The sequence below is a fragment of the Megalops cyprinoides genome, chromosome 3, assembly GCF_013368585.1.
Source record: "Megalops cyprinoides isolate fMegCyp1 chromosome 3, fMegCyp1.pri, whole genome shotgun sequence".
NCBI classification, from domain to species: Eukaryota; Metazoa; Chordata; class Actinopteri; order Elopiformes; family Megalopidae; genus Megalops; species Megalops cyprinoides.
The window spans coordinates 12,610,991-12,633,632 of record NC_050585.1 but is presented as its reverse complement, the minus strand read 5'-3'; the positions used below and the strand labels follow the sequence as shown (position 1 = coordinate 12,633,632).

At 48.0% G+C, this 22,642-nt stretch overlaps 1 protein-coding gene across 8 annotated transcripts in view; it reads right to left on the bottom strand.

Annotated features, from left to right (window-relative positions):
- The window catches only part of ncor1 (nuclear receptor corepressor 1), a 76,749-nt gene that overhangs the window by 8,538 nt on the left and 45,569 nt on the right, over nt 1-22,642 (bottom strand). For 6 of the 8 annotated variants that reach the window (XM_036525526.1, XM_036525525.1, XM_036525523.1 and 3 more), the window contains 17 exons: nt 20,098-20,160; nt 16,199-16,335; nt 15,657-15,783; nt 13,534-13,993; nt 12,175-12,298; nt 11,128-11,329; nt 8,815-9,057; nt 6,726-6,892; nt 6,066-6,186; nt 5,846-5,941; nt 3,702-3,802; nt 3,296-3,467; nt 2,580-2,705; nt 2,409-2,492; nt 1,621-1,877; nt 950-1,292; nt 277-501 (listed from right to left, as the gene is read on the bottom strand). In XM_036525526.1, coding sequence (XP_036381419.1) covers nt 277-501; nt 950-1,292; nt 1,621-1,877; nt 2,409-2,492; nt 2,580-2,705; nt 3,296-3,467; nt 3,702-3,802; nt 5,846-5,941; nt 6,066-6,186; nt 6,726-6,892; nt 8,815-9,057; nt 11,128-11,329; nt 12,175-12,298; nt 13,534-13,993; nt 15,657-15,783; nt 16,199-16,335; nt 20,098-20,160 — 3,048 coding nt within the window. The remainder of the gene's footprint in view (nt 1-276; nt 502-949; nt 1,293-1,620; nt 1,878-2,408; nt 2,493-2,579; nt 2,706-3,295; nt 3,468-3,701; nt 3,803-5,845; nt 5,942-6,065; nt 6,187-6,725; nt 6,893-8,814; nt 9,058-11,127; nt 11,330-12,174; nt 12,299-13,533; nt 13,994-15,656; nt 15,784-16,198; nt 16,336-20,097; nt 20,161-22,642) is intronic. The other 2 variants (XM_036525528.1, XM_036525527.1) reach the window with 2 other exon arrangements.

Genomic DNA, 22,642 nt, shown 5'->3' with positions numbered 1-22,642 from the left:
AAAACAAAGCAAGTTTACAAACACACTCCGGGCTCTCTGACGTCAAGGAACCCGTCCAGAGCGGCGCCAAACAAGCCACGCTGTGTATTGTTTTACACGCCTGTGTGTACAGTGAGGGCATTCGCGTCAGATCAGGGACGTCATCACTGGATATTATGACAGCGAGCGTTCCGAGTGGGCCATCTTGATAAGTGTGCTCCTTTTTCCACCCACTTGCGAGGTCAGTTTAAAATGCATGTTGTGGAGGGGGACAGGCAGGGCGGGGTGAGCGGGTACCTGGGTCGAGCCGATGGAAGGCGATGGCAGGGTCCAGGTGGGGGGGCAGGTGGGCACGGAACACCTCTCCTGGGACCACGGGCCGATGGTGCGGGTCGAAGGGGCTGTGGGAGGACATGGGGTCGCCCCCTGACACTGGGGACTTGGCGGGGACGCTGTCCCTCTGAGTGGGGGTCAGCGTGCTCTTCCTCTCATGACTGGCTGACTTCCCAGAGGTTATTCCCCCTATGAGGGGAAGAAGGAAGAGACCCAATTAAATTTTATATATAATTCCACCTGGCAATATATCAGACACACAGCCCTTAAGTCACCCGCTAAAGTGTTTTTTTGATGTGCCAAGCATTCATGAATCAATCTTGTCAAGGTCAGCAGGGGGCACTGATGTGAGTATTGGTATGTACAGCTTATGGTTTGTTCTTAAATACGTCTTCATTCCAGGAGACCTGGAATTAGTCACAAGCTACATTCAGACACACATATCTAATAATTATTGCAAAACAAATGGATAATTCTTAAGAGAATATCCCTAAGACCCTCAGTTTCTGCTAAATCCTTAGTGTATTACCAAACCCTTGTTCTGTTAGTGCAGCGTGCCAAATGGCAGAATGTGAAGCCAAACCTCCTCACTGACTGTGAAACAGAGCTAGCAGTGAGGGCGGGGGCGGGGGGGTACCTTCCTGCGCCCTCCCCAGCATGGGCGAGCCTCGGGAGATGGAGCTGGTGCTGTAGTTGACCGGGGTCCTGCGGGCGTTGGGGTCCTCATAAATGCCGGGGCTGGGCTGCGACTTGCCACCCGTCTCCAGGTGCGTGGAGCGCAGGACGGAGGTGGCGGAGTTGACCACGGAGGTGTGGCGCACGCGCTCCGAGCCCTTGCCCTCCTCGTACTTGGCCCTCTCCATGGCCTCCAGCTGGGGCATGCCATGTGCCAGCTTGGCGGGGCTGGTGATCAGGGACTTCACGTTGTGCTTGATGGCCGACTGGCTCACGCCGCCACCCTCGTACTTCAGAGGCGTCCCCTGCGGACGGAAGAGAGAGATATGCCTCATCTGCTCTGGCCTGAGGGCACAGGCAATCATCTCCCTGCACTGACCCAGGATCAGGGTCAGGACTCGGATCACAAGACTGTGAAACCTGACTTGTACCAACTGTGGGGGGAAAAAATCCATAATTTCAGGAGGGGGGGGGGGGCTGTAGACTTGAATGCTTTGAGTCCTCATCACTGCCTAGTCTTTAGCAAACCATTTCTAATCATTTAGTAAGACTGTTCATCTGTCATTGATCAGAAAACCACAGAGAGAAACACCAGTGAGGCCAGTCTCGGTGCCTGCAGCTGCCAGCTCCTACCTGCGATATGGACCCCTCCAGGACGGTGCGGGGGTTCTGCGCCATGTCGGGGGTTTTGCGGCTGTCCTGTCCCGACAGGTCCTGCCGGGGGATCTCGTGGATGGAGCGGCCCATCTCCTTGATGGTGTTGACGCCTTCATACGGCTTGCCCTTGGTAATGCCTCCTTCCAAGGAGCGAATGGGTGGGCTCTCTCTCTTGATCTGTTTGCCGTACTTGTGACCCTCCTCAAAGGCTTCCGCTGTGGTCCTGGGTGTCCCTGAAAGGCAATGACAGGGTCAGAGGATATTTGGTTAAGGAAAGGGAGGAAAAAAAAGCACAAAACACATCAACTGGACTATAAGTAACATTCCATTGTAAGATAAACCTTTCAACCTTGTGCAGATGGAAGATATGTTTCTCAGTTTCAGAGAGGGTCAACAAGCCAGTTATGATGGTTTCACTCAAATGGCACTTAATATGAACTCCCCTGACAATTCCTGATCAAACATGCCAGTCAAGGTGTAATCAGAAGTCTCCTTTAGAATATTCTTGGGAAAAATTTAATTAGTAGTTCAAAAAGAACACAAAGGAAAGTGCTTATCTGGACATAAAAAGCACTATCAAGCACTGTAAGTAGATTTTAAAAATGGCTTTACATATAGCTAAACACTTTGCAATGTTTTTATTTTTTTCTTGGAGAGTAAGTTGCATGAGCACCTCTCTCACCGTGTAGCACCCGCATATACAGCGCTGACACAGCGCATGGCACACTGGTGGTGAGGAATACACAGGGGGGGGAGGGGCTCACCTTGCATGATGGAGCCAGTCAGCACCGTCCTGTCCTTGGCCTCGCCATGCGGGCTCTCCCTCGGCAGGGCACGGCTTATCAATCCTAAAATCAGAGACAATGGCAGTCAGCGACCGTGACGGGCGCCCCTATGCGGGACGTCCCCGTGACCCCGGGAGGGCGTGGCCTCACCTTCGTACGGCGCGGCGTCCCTGACGGGGTGGCCTCTGGATATGGACCCCTCCATCATGTCGTAGCTGCGCTTCAGCTCCTGGCCTGTCCTCGGGCTCCTCGTGCCCTCTCGGGGATTCTTGATGGCTTTGGGCACACCATTTTTAATACCGTTTTAATATTTTATATGTTTTAATATGCTATCCACACCTCTAACACTGACTGTGGTGTCTCAGTATTGCCAATGCTATAACATACAGCCATCTTGCAATTACATCTAATCAACACTTAAATGACAAAGTTGCAGTATGGATTTTTCCCCCGTGCAGGTGGCCAAATTTAAATGTTGTTTATATAGACATCAGACATGCAGAACAGACTTTGATTTGACCATTTGCGTTTTCTTTGGTTTCTTATGTTATGTACGCTAAGAGCTTAGCACTTGAGCACTTATCCAGAGTGTCTCACTGTACAATGCTAACAATTTTTACATGATCCATTTATACAGCCAGATATTTACTGAGGCAATTCAGGTTATATACTTTGCTCAAGGGTAGAACTTCAGTGTCCTGTCTGGGAATAAAACCAGTACCCTTTGGTTTATGAGCATTGCTCCTTGCCACTACACCACAAGGCTTCCCCAGTCTTATTTAAATAACCGCAGATTTGTAACAGGGGTGGAATTAACATCATTCTGAATTACGCACTACATCTGTAATCGTGCGTTCAGTGCTTACAGTCATAAGACAGGATGTGGCCGCTCTTTCCCTCGTAGATGACGTGTCCCTTGGCCAGTGCCTCGCCCCTGGCTTTCTCTGGGCTGCTCAGGTCCTCAGTGGCCAGTTTGGTGATGGTACCCTTCAGTAGGATGTCTGCTGCTATGCTGGACTGGGGCAGGGCTGGAGTCCCCTGTTCCCACATATCCCCCAAAAAAACATTGTGATGAAAAGGTCACACCATGGTGACATGGAAACTTGAGTTAACAGAAATTTGCTTGAAACGAAACTGTGGACATGTGGTTTGGGTTGACTACAGTTAAAAGTAGAAATGAACTTGCTAAAATAGAGACCAGACTCTCTCGTGGGGAGAGCGATGGCCGTCTGCGCCGTGTCAGGCTCAGGAGGTGCAGTGTGGGTTACCTACCTGAGTGATGGAGCCCCCCCGGAATGGCAGTGCATCAGCGGACACCTTGGCCGGGGTACCTCTCGTGATGCTCCCTTCCTGGATGGCCGTCATAGGGTTTCCTGCGAGAAAGAAAGAGCGCCTTTACACCCACGCCCAAATTCGCCTCGGGTCTGGGTGCTGCTAGGTGAGAGCAATGTTTTCACACTTGTTTCAGTCTGTGGAGTGACTACTGCCATGTGTGTGGAGAGACACATTCACACTTGCAGCTCTACCAATAACCTACACTTAAATTTGGCAGACGTTTTTATCCAAAGCGACTTACAAGTGAGGTACAATATAACACAAGCAAAAAACCATACAGAGTCAACAATATTAGACACATGACCACGTTTCAAAGGTTGGCCAGACAAGTTAAAAACTAGCAGATAAAGCTAACAAGTGCTTTAAGCTATTAGATTTTTTACAAAATGTAATTTTATTTTATAGTCTAGTAGGAGACAGGCTGAGACATGAGGGGGTTAGTTCCATTAGGGGGTAGTGTTTCAGGTGCTCAGGTGAGAGCGGAAGAGTCTTCAGATGGTTCTTGAATACAGAGAGGGACTCAGCAAAACGGATGAATCAAAAGGCTGTGGCCAAAGCAACACAGTAATCAATGCTCCACCTGTCATGATGGAAAGTTCATGAAGAGTTCAGTTCAGGGGGTAGGATGTATCATGGGAGAGAATCCTGAAGTGTTTCTGTTGTAACTACAGACCTGCAAATTCCACTGTACTTCATCCTCTGTCCAATCTAACCAATCTACAGTACCACTGACCTGCTCTGGACCCCAGCAGTATTTTGGCTGCAGTGAAATCCAAAAAGGGACAAAAAGTGAAAGCTATTTATCAAGCAAGCTGCCTCCCACCCCCACAACCTCCGCATGACGTCATCTCTCTCACACCTCTGCTGAGCTGAGTGAGGGGAAACGGCCTCAGCTGAGGTCCAGAGGCGGTCTGCAAATATGCAACCTGCACCACCTCCCGTGGGGGCCAGTTTGCGTTTGTTCTCACACGTACAGGACAAAGCGATTCAGCCCGTCTTTTTCAGAAGGTGTGAAGAGGCTTACAGGGACGGGGGTCAGCGGTGGAGACGCTGGCCTTTCAGCCTCTGCGGTGCTTTTAACCACATCTGGCCTCTGCTGCCTTTAATGCTTACAAATTTCCAGACTCTAAGGTTTTCTGATTTTTTTGGTGAAAGCCAACGGGTCGGCAGCACGGGAACAGGACACTTCCTGAGTCCCGGGGGGCGGCGTGTCTCGGCTCTCGTTCCCGTGGGTAGGTGTGAGCGTCGGAAGGGTGGCTGCTTTCAGCTCCAGCTGCGGGCGTGATTTCACCTCTTCGCCTGCCTGACACATTCTGTCAGGTCTGTGCAAACAGAGTGTGGCGGTGGGGGGGGGCAGCGGTGGCAGGCCAGATGCTTTCAGCACTCGGATGCCAGTGAGACCTCCCCCCACCCTCTTCCCCTCCTCATTCGCTTACACTACAGGCTCATGTTCAGGTGCCAGGCCAAACTAAGCGGCAGAGTATTTTGCATTTTGGAATACTGGGTCCAATTTTCACCGTGACACCAGGGGCGTACGCCACCCGCATTGCCCCTTCCTCCTTAAGAGAGGTCAGTGCAATGCACTGCTGCCCTTTGCACCAATAGCCACAAATAATCTGTTGTCAGGTACAGGCATCATTAGTCTTACAGGGTCAGAATTCTGTAGGTCTTACATTTCTATTAACAACTAATACACACCTGGTATATGTGATGAGATGGATCTCTTACTCAAATCAAGCAAAGGATGATACACTCAGTGTACATAATACTTTCAGTACATAATAACGTACAGCATCTCTTTACTGACCAAAACCAAAGAGGGTCACCAATATTGTGTTGTTTTTATGATTGTCAGCCTTGGTGATCTGTTTTTCTACACTGTTTTTTCCTCTACTTCCATCTTGTTCCATGTTGCTACTGTCGTAGTCCGCGCTGCACGTCTGTAACACACTACAAAGTGACAACCCCCTTGGTCATGTGATTTGATTGACTGAGGTGAGGTGCACCAAAAACCAGCCGACCCCACGGCAGACCCTGGGCACAGACTGGCATTGCCCATCCCGGAGGCGAGAGCCACGTACCTCGGACCACACCCTCGTACTGCGCCCGGGAGAGGAGCCCCTCGGCCTGGGCGCCCTGGCCCCTCGGCGAGCACTCCTCCTGCTTGATGTATGACACTGGGGGGGAACGGCAAGAGACGCGACGTTACAGGCAGCCTAACGATCTGCCGGCCGCAGTGCAGCGCCGGACCAGCCGTCGTTTTGCGGGAGTGACGCACGGGCGCTGCCGCTGTGCTCTTACCCGGCTTGGAGGGGTCCTGCTGCCTCGGCAGGCCCAGCGATATGGAGCCCGCGGAGCTCCTCGCTCCCTCCTGACCGTACGCCGCTTGGCTGTGGGAAGGCAGGTACGTGCCAGGAGTTCCCTGAAATGGCAGGAACACCAAAAAAAAAATTAAAAAAAAGAAGAAGAACTAGCGGGGGGAAAAGTTACTGCCGGCTCTCGAATCCTGCCTCAAGGTCCCACCCTCGTCATGGGATACAGAGAACAAAATGTTACAAGGGAAAAAGAAGGGGTTATTGCTTTGAACATACTCCAGTCTGCACTTCGCTGCCGGCAGTAAGAGTATCCAGAGCCGCTGCAAGCATACAGGGAAGCAGGCTGATCTGACGGCTAGCGCATTGAAAGAGCGGAGAAACTGTTCTGTTCTTTCATCGAATGTGAACGCAAATTAATTATTAAAACCCAAAGAAGGGAATGCATTAAGTTTTGCTCAGCTCCGCAAGGGCTTGAAGGTAATACAGGATCGACACCACATAAAACAGTGGTTAAAATTTTTTAATCAATGCTTGCCTCTCCCAGCAACTGCGCGAAAGAAACAAGACTGGCTGGGAATGTTGAAACAGGGATGCTGCCTCCCTCCCTCCCTCCCTCGCTGGCCCGGCCTCAAAGCCCCGAGCTTACCTGGGAAATGGATCCGCCCTGGATGAAGGATGGCTTGTCAGAGGGCTTGGAGGTTGGAATGAGCGGGGGTGGGGATGGAATGTTGGCAGGTCTGCTGTGTCTGGAGAAGGTCACGCGGACCCCGTCGGGCAGGTTCTGGACCAGCTGATTTGGAGCAGGTTGGAGGACTGAGCGGGGGGATGGGGGAATGAGAGGGAAAACAGAAAAGAGGAGAAAAAGGAGAGAAATAAGCGGCTCGCCCAGACAAACTGGCTTTATAAACACTGTCTGCTCGGCAACGCTGCAAATTATGGTTTGCCTCCTACAGCTCATTCCAACATTTAATGATTTTTTTCCTTGCAGCCTAGAGAAAATAACTTGGGGTTCCACCAAAGCTTCTCACACCGATTGCAAAATGCAGCACCATCTTCCCATAAGCAAAGAGAATAACACGTTCTTTTGAGTTCACAGCATAAACATGCACACATACAACATGTTTACACACCAAACATGCAAAGATTAGAAAAGTTCGTAAATTAACAAATTAATATAAAAACTTGTGTCAATAATTGCATAAATAAATCTCCAAAACTTATCAGGTGATTTATATCATTGATTAAAGACTGCAATCACAGTGCCCCTGTCTACATCTCTAACCTAATAATGACATTTTCCAGCGCATTTTTACAACAGGTAATCATCCTCATTACTACATTGAAATGCAACATTTGGCATAGTGTTAAAGGTCTGAACTGCCAATCAGAAGATTTAAGGCAGAGAAGTGCTGTTATATCTTTCAGGAACATATTTAACATGTAATACTAAATGACGGGAATTTGGCATCTGATTGCACGTACAAGGTGTGAGAACTCTAGTCTCCCACAGGGAGAAAAAAGGACAACCTTAACCTAACAGATATGTGACACTAAACCCGTGTTAAACTAGTGCCTGACATGCAGAATCCCTTAATTCCCTCGTGAACTTCTTATTACTTAGCTGTCTGATTCCAGCAGTCAGGTTACTGAAGGTCAAACGACTACTGTGCTGAAGGGCAGGACTGCAGAGCCATCCCAGAGGGCCCTGTGCCACAGTCACGCATACAGATGGGTGCAGAACTGCTACATCACCCTCCTGCACAGAGATCTTTGGCTCAGCCCCAGTATTAACAAACTGAGCCCCAAAAGAGGCACAACTGATTACAGTAGCACCCCAAACCTATCAAGCTGCATAGACGGATGGTGAATATGAAAAAAAAAAAGAAAATTACGCCATTTAAGTCACCCAGGATCAGCGCATCTGCCAGGCAAATAAATAATGCACTGTAATGCAAGTAGCTGCCTCTTTTTTGACGGCATGACAGGGCCGCTTCTTTTCAGACCTCGTCTAAATGAGGTATTGCTTCCAGTCTGGCCTACATCAATAAAGCACATCATAAAATATTGAAAGGCAGATCTGAAACAGAATCAGCCAAACACCGGGCTGAATGCCTGGCTAACCCAGAGATGCCCTTTTGTCCGATGTTCAATAGAGAGACATGGGGCTGGACTGCCGGTGACAACGGCCACGGCTCATTGTTTGATTATTCAGGTTTCTGGCACTCCCTTGAGGAGGAACAGATCCACCCTTGATGTCAGTGGAAATTATGCTTAAGGGGCTGGTGCAGGATGAGGAGGCATTAGCATCCTGCCACCTTGAGGCAATGTGGAAATCAGCCGTGTCACGACGATGCCACACGATGATTTGTTTAGCCTGTTCTGCAGACAGCCAGAATAAAATCCAAACACTGCTTTAACATGGCAGTTTGCATCTCTCCTTCTTCAAAATTAAAGTTAAATGCCAAGTTCACATTCAATTACATTTGTGTATAATGGCTGTGTCTGATTATGTATCAAAGACCCCGTGAGCATTCGCAGCGGCATAAAAACAGCCCTGAACACAGAGCCACTCCTGAACTCCTGATCCGGTCACGCTAAGGAAACACACTGCCAATTAAAAGCTGAAATCAATCACCAATACCACATAAAAGCCCCACGGAAACCAATCAGTTGAAATCACCAGAAAGGCAAAGACTGTGATTATTTGGAATAGGAAGGGGGGTTTTTACAAGCACCTGTGTGATGAGGGAAGGAGTCAGTCGCTCGGACATCTTGGGGGAAGGGGTACCTGTGCCGAAGGTAGTTACCTGGTGGCACGCTGTAACGAGAGGCATTGCCGTCAGGCTGAGGCGAGGCCTTGCTGAGTTCCCGAGGGGACAGCCTGTACGGGGATGCAGACCTGCCAGAGTTACCGTGAGACTGCGCCTCCTGCTCCATCGGCAGTTTCATGTCGTAAGGCATGTAGGCAAAGGGCTTCCCTGCAGGGGACAACAAGGAGCACAACGCCGTCAGAGAGCCGGCTACCACACCGCGCAGAGAGAGAGAGAGAGAGAGAGAGAGAGAGAGGGAGAGAGAAAGAGAGAGGGAGAGAGAGAGAGAGAGAGAGAGAGAGAGAGAGAGAGAGAGAGAGAGAGAGAGAGAGAGAGAGAGAGAGAGAGAGAGAGGGAGAGGGAGAGGGAGAGGGAGAGGGAGAGGGAGAGAGAGAAAGAGAGAGAGAGAGAGAGAGAGAGAGAGAAACAGGCAAACAAACAGAAAAACTCTGCCAGCTTGTGGAGACTGTGAACAAGGGCTGCTTTCCAGTCGTTGAGAAGCAGAGTGCAGTTTTACAAGAGGCAATGGAGACAGATTATATAGTCTTGTTTTTGAGTGCCTGTGCATAAATCTTCCTCGCTGAGGAGTGCAGAGTGCCCTCTCACGCTCAAGTCACCCCGAATCTTCGCCCACCGACGGCCCTCCCTCGGGTATTTTAGGCGAAAATCATAATTCATGACCTCAGCCTCTCGATGGTGTTAATGTCAAAGGTAAGCCTGGTTTAGCTGACACATCATCCTCTTGTTTCTAGATGACTTTCAGCCTTTTTTTTCTTTCCTTTGCACTGCCTGCGGCTCTTCTTCAACATAAACAGCATCACTCAAACTGAGAAACGCCAAACTAAACACATCAACTTGGTGCATTTCTGGGGAGAACAACCACATCTTTAAGCTTCCATTCATTCCTTCGGTGACTTGTGTACCAAGACGAGCTGTGTACTGACACAAACAATATCATCAAGTTAAGACTAATGCAAGCCTACACCTTACAATAATGTCACCTTCGTGTCCAAATACAGCAAAGCATTGCACAGCCCAGGGTGGACTGGTTCTACACAGTCAACTCTCTCACCCGTCTACACAGAGAGGAAAATATGGGCCTTCATGAGACAATACAGCATTCGACATTCATACAAAGTCATCATCTCACAGCTGGCTTGCTCAATGTGAAAGAAAGCTTTATCATGCTTTTCTCTTGCTACAGCAGTCATCCATATGGAGATGCAGAGATTCATTTGTTAAATAACGAATGTAAGCCAATTTGAAATCCTTTCATGGTTTTGTTACCTACTTCAGGCTATCTGCCTACAAAGCTGAGAGCACCCCCCCCCCCAACTCTGCGTGAAATGAAGAAAATTACATTTGCAAATTGGACTGTTGTCGCTCAGTCTTTATCACTTCAACGCATGAATACGTAACAAAACTCTTTGTGCTCTAATCTTGATCATGCCTGTGAGGAGTTCAGTAATTCAGTAATTCTTACATTACTGTGAGGAATTTTATTTAGTTTTTATTATATCAGTTTTAGCAGCGCAAGCGCTGTGTTAACAACTGAATGGGGTGTGGCCACACACTCTGAGAACTGCAGGCAAATGGGAAAGAATAATGATGTAGCACACTCCTTTCTTACACCAACATGAAAAAACAACAAATACTAATATGGTCGTGAAGGCTGGAGAAACTGACTTGTTACAGAGCTCATTCTTCACTGATGCATTAAAGAATGTCACGCTCTGAGAAGAACAGTGGAAGAGAGGAAATGAAGACTTCACCGCTGTGAAAGAGTTCCTTGCTTTCCAGTGCACAAAGCTAAGCCGAAACATAAGGAACAAGCACAATTTGATATTCTCTGTGAAGATACCATTTAGGAGTGAGAGAGACCAAAAGAAGACTGACTCTCTCCCAGTGAATGAATTATGAATTAACTGTTTGGAAGACCAGACGCACTGCCCCAATGAACACAACATGTCAGCAATTAAGGCCTGGGAGGAAAAAAAAAAAAAAAAACACTAAACAGTCCTGCAAACACAGTCTCTCCATGTTGCCACCCTTTAAAAAAGGGTGCCTTTCATGTGCAGATCTGAGGAAGTCGAGCCCCATTACACATCCAGTACAAGTAAAAAACAGAAAAGCAACTGTTACAGTGGGATTAGGATCTTTCCTTTCTTGAGCAGTATGGAGAAGATGTGAAGGTTTGGGGAGTGTGTTCCTGCGCGCGCGTGTGTGCATGCGCCTTACCCTCCCTATCGAGGACGGTGGGGCTCCTGGTGGCGTAACGGGGGTAGCCGGTCGGCCGTCTCTCGGAGTCGGCCTGGTCCTGCCGCTGCTTCTCCTCCTGGTGGGCCGACTCGTGAACCGCCTTGATCTGGTGCTGGAACATGGTGTAGCCACTAAGCGGGCCGCCCAATGGCATGCCACCAGGGCCAAAGGGGGCAGACACCTGGGAGGAAACACAAACCGAATCAATACCTGCAACAGCCCTACAGAACCTGAAGCAGGCCCACGTACACGCATACCCAAATGTCTTGCATCAAGGTGCCATGCTATCTGACACCTAAGCCCACTACTCATCGCTTACACCCAACCAGAGAATTCACTCAGAAAACACACAATGCTGGAATTCAGCAGCAGCAACATATGTGGAAAGTTTTACATTTGTACATCAATCAGTGCTGTGTTGCTTGCACAGCTGCCAGAGTAGTATTCATCATGCAGAAGTTAAACAGGTAACTGCAGGTGTGGGGGAGAGAGACCACACTCCGAGTGTTTTTTAAGGGCAAAGACAGTACTGCTCATTAACACTGCCTTGCAAGGTAATCTATGCTCTACGCTCTGGTCACTGTAATCCAACCCAGATGACTGCTTCCATCTGCCCTTGGAATGGGCGAATCCGACAGGAGACTGCGGATCAGCGCTGTCAGACTCTTAATACATGGACCAGAAAATTCTGCCTGTGCCATTGTTGAAGCTACAAAGTGTTCCCATTTCCTGGCTCATAATGAGCATTCCTGAGGGGGTGTGGTCTAAAACAGAACGTCCAGTCAGCTCTGGAACACAAACAGGAGTGGAATCTCCCGTTACCGGCCGGAACCTTCTGGGCGGAGGACGGGAGGAGCGGGTAAGCAGGAACATCTGGCCACAACAGAATATGTGTGTGTGTGTGTGTGTGTGTGTGTGTGTGTGTGTGTGTGTGTGTGTGTGTGTGTGCGCGTGTGTGCGTACATGCGCGTGTGTGTGTGTACATGCGCGTGTGCATGTGCGTGTGTGCGCGGCGCGGGGACTGACCATGGGAGGGATGGCAGCGGCGCGCTGCTGCAGCTGCTGCATGTTCATGTGGGCCTGCTTGGCGGAGGACACCAGCACGGAGCCAGGAGGGCTGAGGAGGGACGGCTTGTCCAGGGAGAACATCCTGCGGACACCCGAAAACAAGCAGAGCGGACGTCAACAACACACACCTTTCTGCTCTCCGGGGTCTAGTCAATCATCCCAGGCTTTGGAGTTTGGAGTCCATTTCTTTTCCCTGTTTTTTTTTCTTCCCCCCACATTCACATGTAGGAGATACCCACATTGTCGCAGGCTTGCAAGCTGGAGAATCTCATTCTAAAGCCTTCATTTTGTAAGCATGATGAAACAGACAGTCTGCCCTATTAAGTGACACTACTTAGCTGCATAAAGTTACCCCTGACTTCTGTTGTATGTGTGAGGTTATCATAACTGCTACGACAGAACTACATTGCTTCAGAGCTAAAGAATGAAAATTTACATTTATATTTCAAATTTATATCAATTGAGTTTGAATGCAACCGTGCATTTCCAACCCCTGGCTGGCTTTTTACCAGTTGTGAAGTCGAGTTCTCATTGGAGCTTGACAAAAAAAGGTCACGGAAGAGCACCCAGACCCTGAACTCTGTGGCTCAGCCTGGGTGCAGCTCTGCAGTGGAAAACGGTTATCAGAGGGCATGGTAACAGGCCATGAGAAACCGCCAAACTCCAAAAATGTTCACCCCAGACATTGTTTTCTTACGGGAGCACACATACTTGACCTCCCTATTTTTTCACTTAAATGGGAATATCTCATCCAACACAAACTGCAGCTGGATAAAATACACCATCAATAGAAAAGTTTTCTGAATTGCTCCTCTGGGGAATCGGTTAAAAACTACAGAACTTCTGATCTGCAAATGTGTTTTCAGATTCATCTGAATAAAAGGGAATAAAAGAACCAAAAAATATCTTAGTTTCTTCAAAAGAGTTTGCTTGAACGCAACACCCCTCAACAGACGAATGTTTTTATGTGGTGAAGTGAGATAGTTCTTGGAAATAAGAGGACGTCCAATTTCAAAGCCTGAGACGAACTTCTGCATGCCTCCGTTAGCCCAAAAAACAATAACTCAAAACGTCGACGAGGTAATTAACTCAAAATACAGTTTCTTTTTTTTTTTTCTTTCAGGGCACTGTTAGTTTTTGCTGAAGTCATGTTCTTCTTTCCAAAGAATTCAGTTACAATCACATTTTTTAAAATATACCTCTGCATTCTCACATAATGCTGCTGCGATGTGTTATACACTGTTCCATGAGGCCCCATTAACAAGAGTGCTGTTGTCAGTGTGTAATCATAATTGGACCCTGATGAGGAGGACCCACCTCTGTCTCTCAGGCTCGGTGTCCACGTCCTCGTCCGCACTGCAGGTGGCGCTGGAGTCGTTGTCGGAGTGGGCGTCCCTCTGCAGCCTTCTCATGCAGGGCTCGCCCTGCTCCGCCCTGTCCCCCTTGTCTTTGGTGTCGGGCTCCACTTTGACCTGCACGTCGCCCACCGCCTTCAAGTCCACCTCCATGGGCTCGGTCTTGGTCTGCACCTGGCCCTCGTAGCCAGGCCGCGCCCTCTCCTCCTGGCCCAACGGCTCGCTGCCCTCCGGGCTCTTCTCCAGCTTCACGCGCAGCTCGCCGTACGGCGGCTCGTGGCCCTTGGGGCCCTGGGCCTTGCCGCCGTCGTCCAGCTCCAGCGCGGCGTCCCCGCCGGGCCCCTCGGCCCGCTGCTCGGCGGCTTTGGAGTCGGCCTGAGATGGGGAGGGGGCGCTCTCTGTGTCTGAGCTGTTCTCCGCACCTGAGGGGGAGGGGGCGCATAGGGGCACAGGTCAGGGGAGGCCTCCGAAGCAGATCGCACACACACACAGCCCAACCCTTTCTCCCACTTCCCGCGAGGTAAAGACTGAGCTAACTTTAGCCGCTGCCGCTCAGTCACGCCGCAAACGTGCTGTTCCTGCCTGCCCAAGCAGCTGCGATCGCCATTCATGTTGCAATAGTAAAATATTTCTCAGAAATGTGCAGAGACAGGGTTAATATATCTGTAGAGCTGAAGATCACCTTACACCCAATCTCAGATACACCGAGCGAGCTGATAAAGATTCCAATCAAGGTAACAGAAAGTTTTGAGGATCAAGGTCAAAATAAAATACACATTAAATAAGAAACAAAAAAGAAAATACAAGACAACAAAGCTGATAAAGGCCAACAAAATGAAACTCTTCATCTTCATTCAAATGCTATTTTTAGGCACAGAAGTCCCTAGCTGCCCTGATGTGACACTGGTCATGACAAAAATACGTGCTACGGGCCACAGAGGACAAACTGGGACTGAGATGTTCCTCTTTTTTCTGTAACTTACCCTCTAATGTAACAGAGGCAATAACTTCATTAAAGGCCTCACAAGTGACTTTGGGTTTCCCTGAGCAGTAGTGAATCAACAAATAAATATACATATAAAGTAACATCTGTGACCCCCCCTCCCACACACACAGCCACCCAGCCCTGTTTCGTAACATCGTCCCCACAGAGACGATCGTAGCGTGCTGACATTCAGATCCACCAAAACAAGACCGAAAACACACCCCGCCCAGCTCATGTTGCATTACGGCGCATCCTATCAGATTCAGAGTGCCGCCGGCATGAGAAAAAGCCTCACTGTCCCCAGCAGACTCTCAGCTACAACTCGATGCCAACAGCCAGGTAAGTCCGAAAGGCTCCCGCGCCTGCCCAGAGATGGCAGCCGGTGCAGAAGTCGGGCTAGGCTGAAATGGAAGCGCTACACAAACCTGCTGTCAGGTCTCAGCCCATCTACTAGCCCAAACTGTGCAGCTCGTTATCCGAATATTCAAAACAAACCTTCACGGCCAGGTCGAGGGGGTCAGCACACTTCAGGACTTCATGAGACGCTAGGCTGCAACTGAAATGCACGCAGAAGTGGCCAGTATTTCACACCGGCTTAACTCTGCGAGACTGGGGAGAGGTACAGCAGAGCGGTCGAAAACAATTCACGCTCGGATCCTTTTTCCCCGTTTGCTCCTTTCCTCTCATTAAGCCAGAACAGCACAGAAAGCCATCCCCCCGTAATGTAGGTGTGACTGCGCGTCGGCTTCGCCATCAATTCAAATAATTTCACTGGAGTTCAGAACCCACTCGCAACCCCAAGGGTGTGCTTTTGAGCCCTGCTGCTCAGTGAAAAGAGAGATCTGAGCATCCCACAACCTTCACTAAGTGGCAGGTCATAAAAGAGTAGCACCGAAGACTTGCGTTTTTCCCACCTCCAATAAAATATTAAACGCAAAGGAAGTGCTGGAAGTAGAGAAAACACACGGGGCTTTGGGTCACTGTAAGGGGTAAGCTAAGAGAGCACCAAAACAGTCGAGTGTTTAAGCGAGTGCGTGTCCATGTACTGGGAAATGTCTTATCTATGAAAACTGTCACGTTTTCCCTCCCAGAATCCTCACCTTCGCTGTCCTCTGGATTTTCTTCCTCGTTGGAGCCCTCATTATCCTCATCGTCGGCAGCTGAAGCCGTGGAGGCCACGCTCTCGCTCTGCGACACGTCCCGGTCAGCCCGCGACCTCCGCGAGCCCTGCACGGCACAGACACGCATGCACACACGCACGCACACGTGAGCGGCTACCACCTCAGGGTCCCTTGAATCATTGGTGCAGTCAGACTGCATAACAGAATTTCCCATTTTTCACATCTGTCTCCATTTCCCATTATCTGCCTGCAGCTTCTTAGAAAGACTGCCTTCATTCACATAAATGTCTCTGGGATTAATTCAATTGCTGTAATGGGTATAACTCAATTGAGCGTAATTCAGCTCCATTCAGACAGAGCGGAATAATGTGGCGAACACAGATTCAGACTCAATGGAATAGCAGCGCTACCTGATCGATGGTAACACGACAGGGTTTAAAGAGCTACCTGCCCTTGGCCCCACAGAGCCCTTAAAGCAGATGAGACATCAGCCCCCGCCCCCACCACCACGGGAGTCATACCTGCTTGTGCTGCTGGAGCAGGTTGTCCAGGTTGTGCCGCCTCTTGTAGTTGAAGTAGAAGTTCTTGCACTGGGCCTCGCTCTTAGTGCCCACCATCTTAGCGATGGCTGACCAGTTGCGACCATGCTCCACCAGCCCTGCAATCAGAACGCGGCAAACTCCGTGAGGGCGCTGCGAGCTCATTGGACGGACGGTGACCTGCATGGGGCAGGCTGCAATCCGCAAAGGTGCAAGCTCTAAAGGGAGCAAATAAGACCTAAGCCCCCCGCTGCTAGCATCTGCACAACGACATCATCCTTATTAACCCCCAAGTGGAGTGGATAACCAGGCAAGCGCAAGAAGGGAAACGCAAACACCTCAGCAAGGTTTGCCTGTATATCCCTGATGTTGAATTCTCCGCACTCTAACATTAACAAAAAAAGGCACAGCACCAAGATCTCTGACAGAAAAATATCTATTTTTCTACAAAAAAAAAAAAAAAAAAAAAAAAAACAGAAGTGAAAGCTTCTTTTAACTTTAAGTCTGAAGACCTGACACCCAAATTCTCTCAGGAAGCATAAAAAGCTTGTGGGTGAGATCCGCAGCCTGAAAACAATATCTGACTCAGGATGGCAGAACGCATCACTCTCACCACATGCCCCTGACTGAGACAGCCTGCAAGACCGGGTCTACTCCACACTAATCTCACAATCAGCTTTGATGGTTTCAATAAACTATTAAGACAAAGCTTAGCGTAAGCAGCGGACTGGAATTTAGCTGATTAACCCTCCTGTGACATCAGGGTGTTTCACCCAGAAAGTCCTAATGGTCACTCAGTACTTGGCAAGAGGACACTGGCACACTTTCAAGTCGCCTCTAATAGCACAGCCCATTTCCATTAACGCGTTATTATGAATTATGAATTTTAAATGCACAGTGTCTGAACCTGAATCATTGTCAATCACCGTGGCCGTTTTAAGAAAATAAAGAATAAGTTCTAAGCGCTAATGGGTATGAATAAAGAAATATGCCTGTTCGGCCCGTTAAGAACCGCTAAATGTTTACTCGTGCTGCAAAGAGAGGCCATGCCAGTGTGGTTACGCGCTCACCAAGCGCCCCCCACCCCCGACACACACACACAAGTGCGTCACTGATATTTACAGAATGATCACAGCCACCGTGCAGTTTACGCTCCGCTGTCAGGCCGTTTGGGAAGGTAATATATACAGTGTTCTCTCCCTTCTGCATGACCCGCTCGTCGCTGCCCCAGAAAATCGCAGCTCACGCACCATAAACAGCGGTGAGTTAACGTCCCTGTAAGCCCGCGTCTGCCTTTAATCGCCCCTGCCACTTCGATTCAGACGCAAGGGAAAACACTCACCCCTCTCTGACCCTCTCCTGCTGTTAATGGAACAAACAAAGTCCTTCCAACAACGACAAGATCGCTTTTGCCAGCGTCTCTGCACTCGTCCTCCTGCAGGTTGGCTTCTGAGACACCAGAGGGCTGCAGTAAAGCCATTTTTTGCTTTAAGGCATGAAAAAGGTTTATAATCTATACTACAGCAATATCTGCCATATCTGTTTGAAAAAAGTAACAGGGCCAGACTGTCAAGTGCTGACTGTAGGGACGACTTGACTTTACTATTGCTCCATCGAATACAATGGGATATTAAAGTCCAAATGCTTAATTTTAATGTTAATCTGATTATTCATACGAATGAAAAGATGGTCACAATCTACAGTATGCTGCTAGATGGCGAAGAAAAGCACAGAACACCTTTAAAATTGGACATCCAATTTCTTTCTCTAGTGCACAAGACTGGTAGCTGAACAAAAAGATATGATTACATGCAGGACTGTCTTTCATGTCTGTCTTCTTACCGCCATCAAGGATAAATATGTAACTGAATACTAAATATGTAAGTAAACATGCAGCTGCTTAAAACCCACTAGTGGGTGGAAGTGTGTCGTAGTGGTAAAGAGCAGGGCTTGTAACTGAAAGGTTTCCAGTGCGATTCCCTGCTGGGGCCCTGCCGTTGTACCCTTGGGCAAGATACTTAACCCAAAATTGCTTCAGTGAATATCCAGCTGTATAAATGGATAATATGTGACACTGTAACCTATGTAGGTTGTTCTGGATAAGAGGGCCTGCTAAACGACATTAATGTCATGTAGTGTTTCTGCCACTACTCTAGAACTAGAGCATTTTATAACAAATCAAGCAGGAATGCTACTTTTGAGTCACAATTTCTTTGTGGGCCCATGTAACATTTCAAGAGAACCTGTTGCATGTGTTCTGGTTATGGATGCCAATTATTTGCATCTCTTACGTTACACAGAATCCTGCAGAGGCTAATCAGGAGAAGTCTTGCTGAGAAATGCTCCATAACATGATACGTATACCTCATCTCATTACTAGGGCTACCTAGTACATTTTTTTTCATTAATGGCTAGCCATTTAGGTAGACTATTAACTTGCTGTCAACTACACAATTAATAGTTAATTAACCACTGGCTAGCTAGGTGAATAACTAGCAAGTTTATCAGATATTAAATGTTAACTAAGCATATAAACACTTTATCCGCAAGATTAAAAACTTGAATTGTTAACCAGCAAACTAGCTTACAAAGGAATGGAAAAAAAAACAGAAAGGAAGGAGCTTGGAGCATGTTTTTGCAAATGTACATTTCTTTACATACATTCTGATGATACATTCATGCTGGAATATTACTTCACTGTATAACTAACATATTTGAGAATGTTAACCCCACAAACAAGTTGAAGCATTTTTACTAAAAACGTACAGCACCTTACCAATTATATCTGACATCTCAGATCCTGTGTTCTGACCTCCGGAACGGTGTGGGGTCATGTGACTGAAATCTATGGACAGCGACTGCTCGGTACGCAGCTGAGGAACATGCTGTGCTGGTGCCGGCGAGCGCGGCAGAGGAGGCGGAGGTGAAACGGCCAAGCGGAGCGGCGAGGGGGAAAGCATTTAAACTCAAAACGCCGTCGGATAATTTTAATCAAGTCTCTTGAGTCATCAAGCTCCAAGTCCGTGTCAAGTCTGGAGTCAAGGAGATCTAAGTCAAGCCTCAAGTTCAACTTTTTTTTTTTTTCTTTGGGGATAAGGCAAGTCTGAAAGCCCTGTAATTTGTGACTCAACTTCCATTTAAGTTCACATCTCTGCAACGGGGTTTATTAAATTAAGTTAACCAGCCACCACGAACAACATGTTAACATTAGCAATACTGTCCCTGATGAGAAAATATTTACCTTAGCTAAAGCAATAACCTGCCTCAATTAAATGAACCTTTCCGTTTAGATCTCGTTCAAACACCCCCAGACTGCATGCACAGTGACATCAAAACAACAGGCTGCCCTGACAAGGCTGCCAACTCATCAAAATGGACAGAAGGAGCTTATCTGTGCATGAAACTCCACATAAACCATCACACGGCGAGCTAGGGAAACAAGCACAAAGTCATTCACCGGGTCTTAGTGCAACAGCTTTCCAGCTCAGTTCACACTCGATCAAATCACGAAAAAGAACCTCTCTCAACTTTCCACTCCTGGCCAGATACAGAGACCCGACAAAGCATCTCTCCTGAATAATACACGCAGATCTTATTTAAAACGAAGCCAAAAACTGTTGTGCTCTTTTACTTCAAGCTCAGCCTGATCGCTTCTGCAAAGCACACACTAGCCAAGGATGTCCTTGCACTGCATATACCCAGGACAAAAAAAAAAAAAAGAATAAAAGAAGTGACTTTTTCAAATACCATAACCCCATAAAAGCTCCTAGCAAAGCAGAGTGCGCGTGTGTGGTTCCGCACATGTGTGCACGAGTGTGTGTGTGCATGTGTGAGAAAGAGACGGAGAAAGAGAGAGAAAGAGGAAATTAAGTAAGAGCTACCTTTTTTGGCCACTTCCATTTCTTCCTCGGTCCAGCGAGAAGTCTCCCCGGCCTCTAAGCCACCTGCAAGCAGAGGAACAGTCCTATCAGACGGAGAGACGGCGCGCTGCCTCCTTCCTTCCCCCCAGCTCCTAAACTAATAATCTGTTTACATTCGGGGCTGCTGGGTCCGGCCCCCTCCCAGGCAGGGGGCCCATCAGCTGATCAGGCTGCCGACGCGAGCGCGGAGAGCAGAGAGCGGGATCGGAGCCGCGCCTCCTCGCTGGGAAACAGCCCCTCACAGACTGCTCTGCTGCTGCCGCCGCCGCCTCCCTCGCTGGCCCACCGCACCGGCCCTGTAATCACCATCTTGGGGCTTGCTCGGTTACGTGGACCTCGGCCATCGAGCCACACGTGACCCCTCCGCCGCGGCGATTCAGAGAAAAACGAAGCGTACGAGACGAGCTGCCTGAACCTTGGCCCACACTCTGCACCACCACGACTCCCTGATACTGTGTAAACACAGGACAAATATAGCCCCACATGACCCTTGACATTTATGCCTTTTTTCCCCTCCTTCTAACCCCTAAGCAAAGTTCCAGCTGGGCTGTTTGGTTACATCTACAAATCTCCGGCACCTAACAAATCTCGTAAAGCTATTCAAATAAATGGAATTCAGCTTCATAAGCTTTCAGCCTACACATGAGACATGTTGTACCATAATGTAATTTTTCATGTTTGAGAGAACTGTGTACATCTACTTTTTCCACAGGGCATGATTTGCTAGAAACTGAAATCTAATTTCTTAGCATGACAGTTGTTCCATCTGACCTGTTATTCACTTTAGTTTTAAGTCAGAGGGATTTAAATTGAAAGTGTACCTTTGATGTGTTTCTTATTTAATTGCCATCTGTCAAGCACAATATGGTTTTGTGTGTCAATAATTTCAACAGCTAAATCAATGCAATTTACTGCTAGAGATGAAAAATGCTGCGCTCCACCTTGTCTCCATTCAAACTGTCAGAGTGTATGTTTAGCCAGCCATTTCATTCATTGTTTACAGGCGTCTAACAAGACATTAGACCTGCAGATATTAGCCTGACAGCTGTAAGCTGTTTCTGTAAATGTGATGATGCGCTCTCTGTTGCGTCTCTCTCAATATCTGTAGCTGGGTTTTGTGGCCATGTTCACAAACAAACACAGAAAAGGACAGAAAGGGAAGAGCCACTGCACCACTGGTCAGACAGACAGTTAGCTAAATATTTTTTTAAAAAAAATGTAATGTTATCTACCTTTGTTGGACAAGCAAGTGAGCAAATTAGAGAGAAACAGCTTCACTCAATATTCATAATTCATATTCTGGTACAGCAAGCTTTGTCACAGAAAGTCCAGTTAATCAGACCACTCTACCATACCTTGACAGTAATGTGGCCCGTTTCTGTGCAATCAAGGTCCCTACTACTTCCAGGGCAATCAATGATCGCTGCATCAGCATTAAAGCCCAAAATGGCCCCTGTCCAAATAGGCTCATGCGCGCGGGGAGATAGGCAGAGGCTTACTCAAAATGGCCCATATTGCCACATTAAATGGGCTCCTGAATAACCTGGAAGGCTTTCACTGGTCAGCCAGGGTGACTGAATGTCCTGACATGGCACGCCAACACAAATATCTGGGGCACAGAGACGGGAGGGGTTTAATTACATCAGGGCTTTGCATTCCCAAAGATGTGACAGCCGAATATTCTATGGCCCTCAAGATCCAGATACCTAAATAATCCAATCTTGCTTTTTTTCCTCCCCACAAGCACTGCCTGATACTGCCGCTCTCCCGGTGTAAATGAACACACTTCACCTGATGTATATGCTGGGACACAAGATGAATTTCTTTCCCACTGCAAAGACATTTGCATTCACACTCACTCACCAGACAGGGGAAAGTAATAGCATCAATGAGTTCTCATTTTTTATGGGTTGCAAGGTTTTTGCTTCCTTCACTCACACTGATGGAACAAATAGATCTCCTACTTTTTTTTTCTTTTTTGTCTGAGGTGAGTAACAGCTTAGTGATTTCATAGGGGAATATATGAATAATGAGTTATCTGATCCCATTGCTATGGGATTGTCACAATGAACAAGGTGCACTGCACCCCCTACCCCCGCTGCTTGTCTTGTAACAGAACAATGTCTGTTCGCTTGAGATTGTGAAAGCTTGTTTATGAGCAAGTACCCATTAATTTGATTTTGCTAAAAGTACTGTAATATTTTCTTCACTGTAGGAGACAAATTCCTTCAGATGTACGCATACATACATGAAAAACCCACTTTAAAATATGGCTCTGAAGCTGCAGGATTAACGTAATTCTCAAGCTGCATGGTGCATTGATCTCATTGCAGATCCCACCAGAAAAACCTGGGCTTTTGATCCGCTCAGATTCTGTCGGGGGATCAAGACATAACCTTAGAGCGCTGCAAAACAATCTATGGGAAACAACGGGTAAATCTACAAGCATCAACGGTGTGGCTGAATGAGAAATACAGGATCATCTCTGAACCAGCAGAGGGCGCTC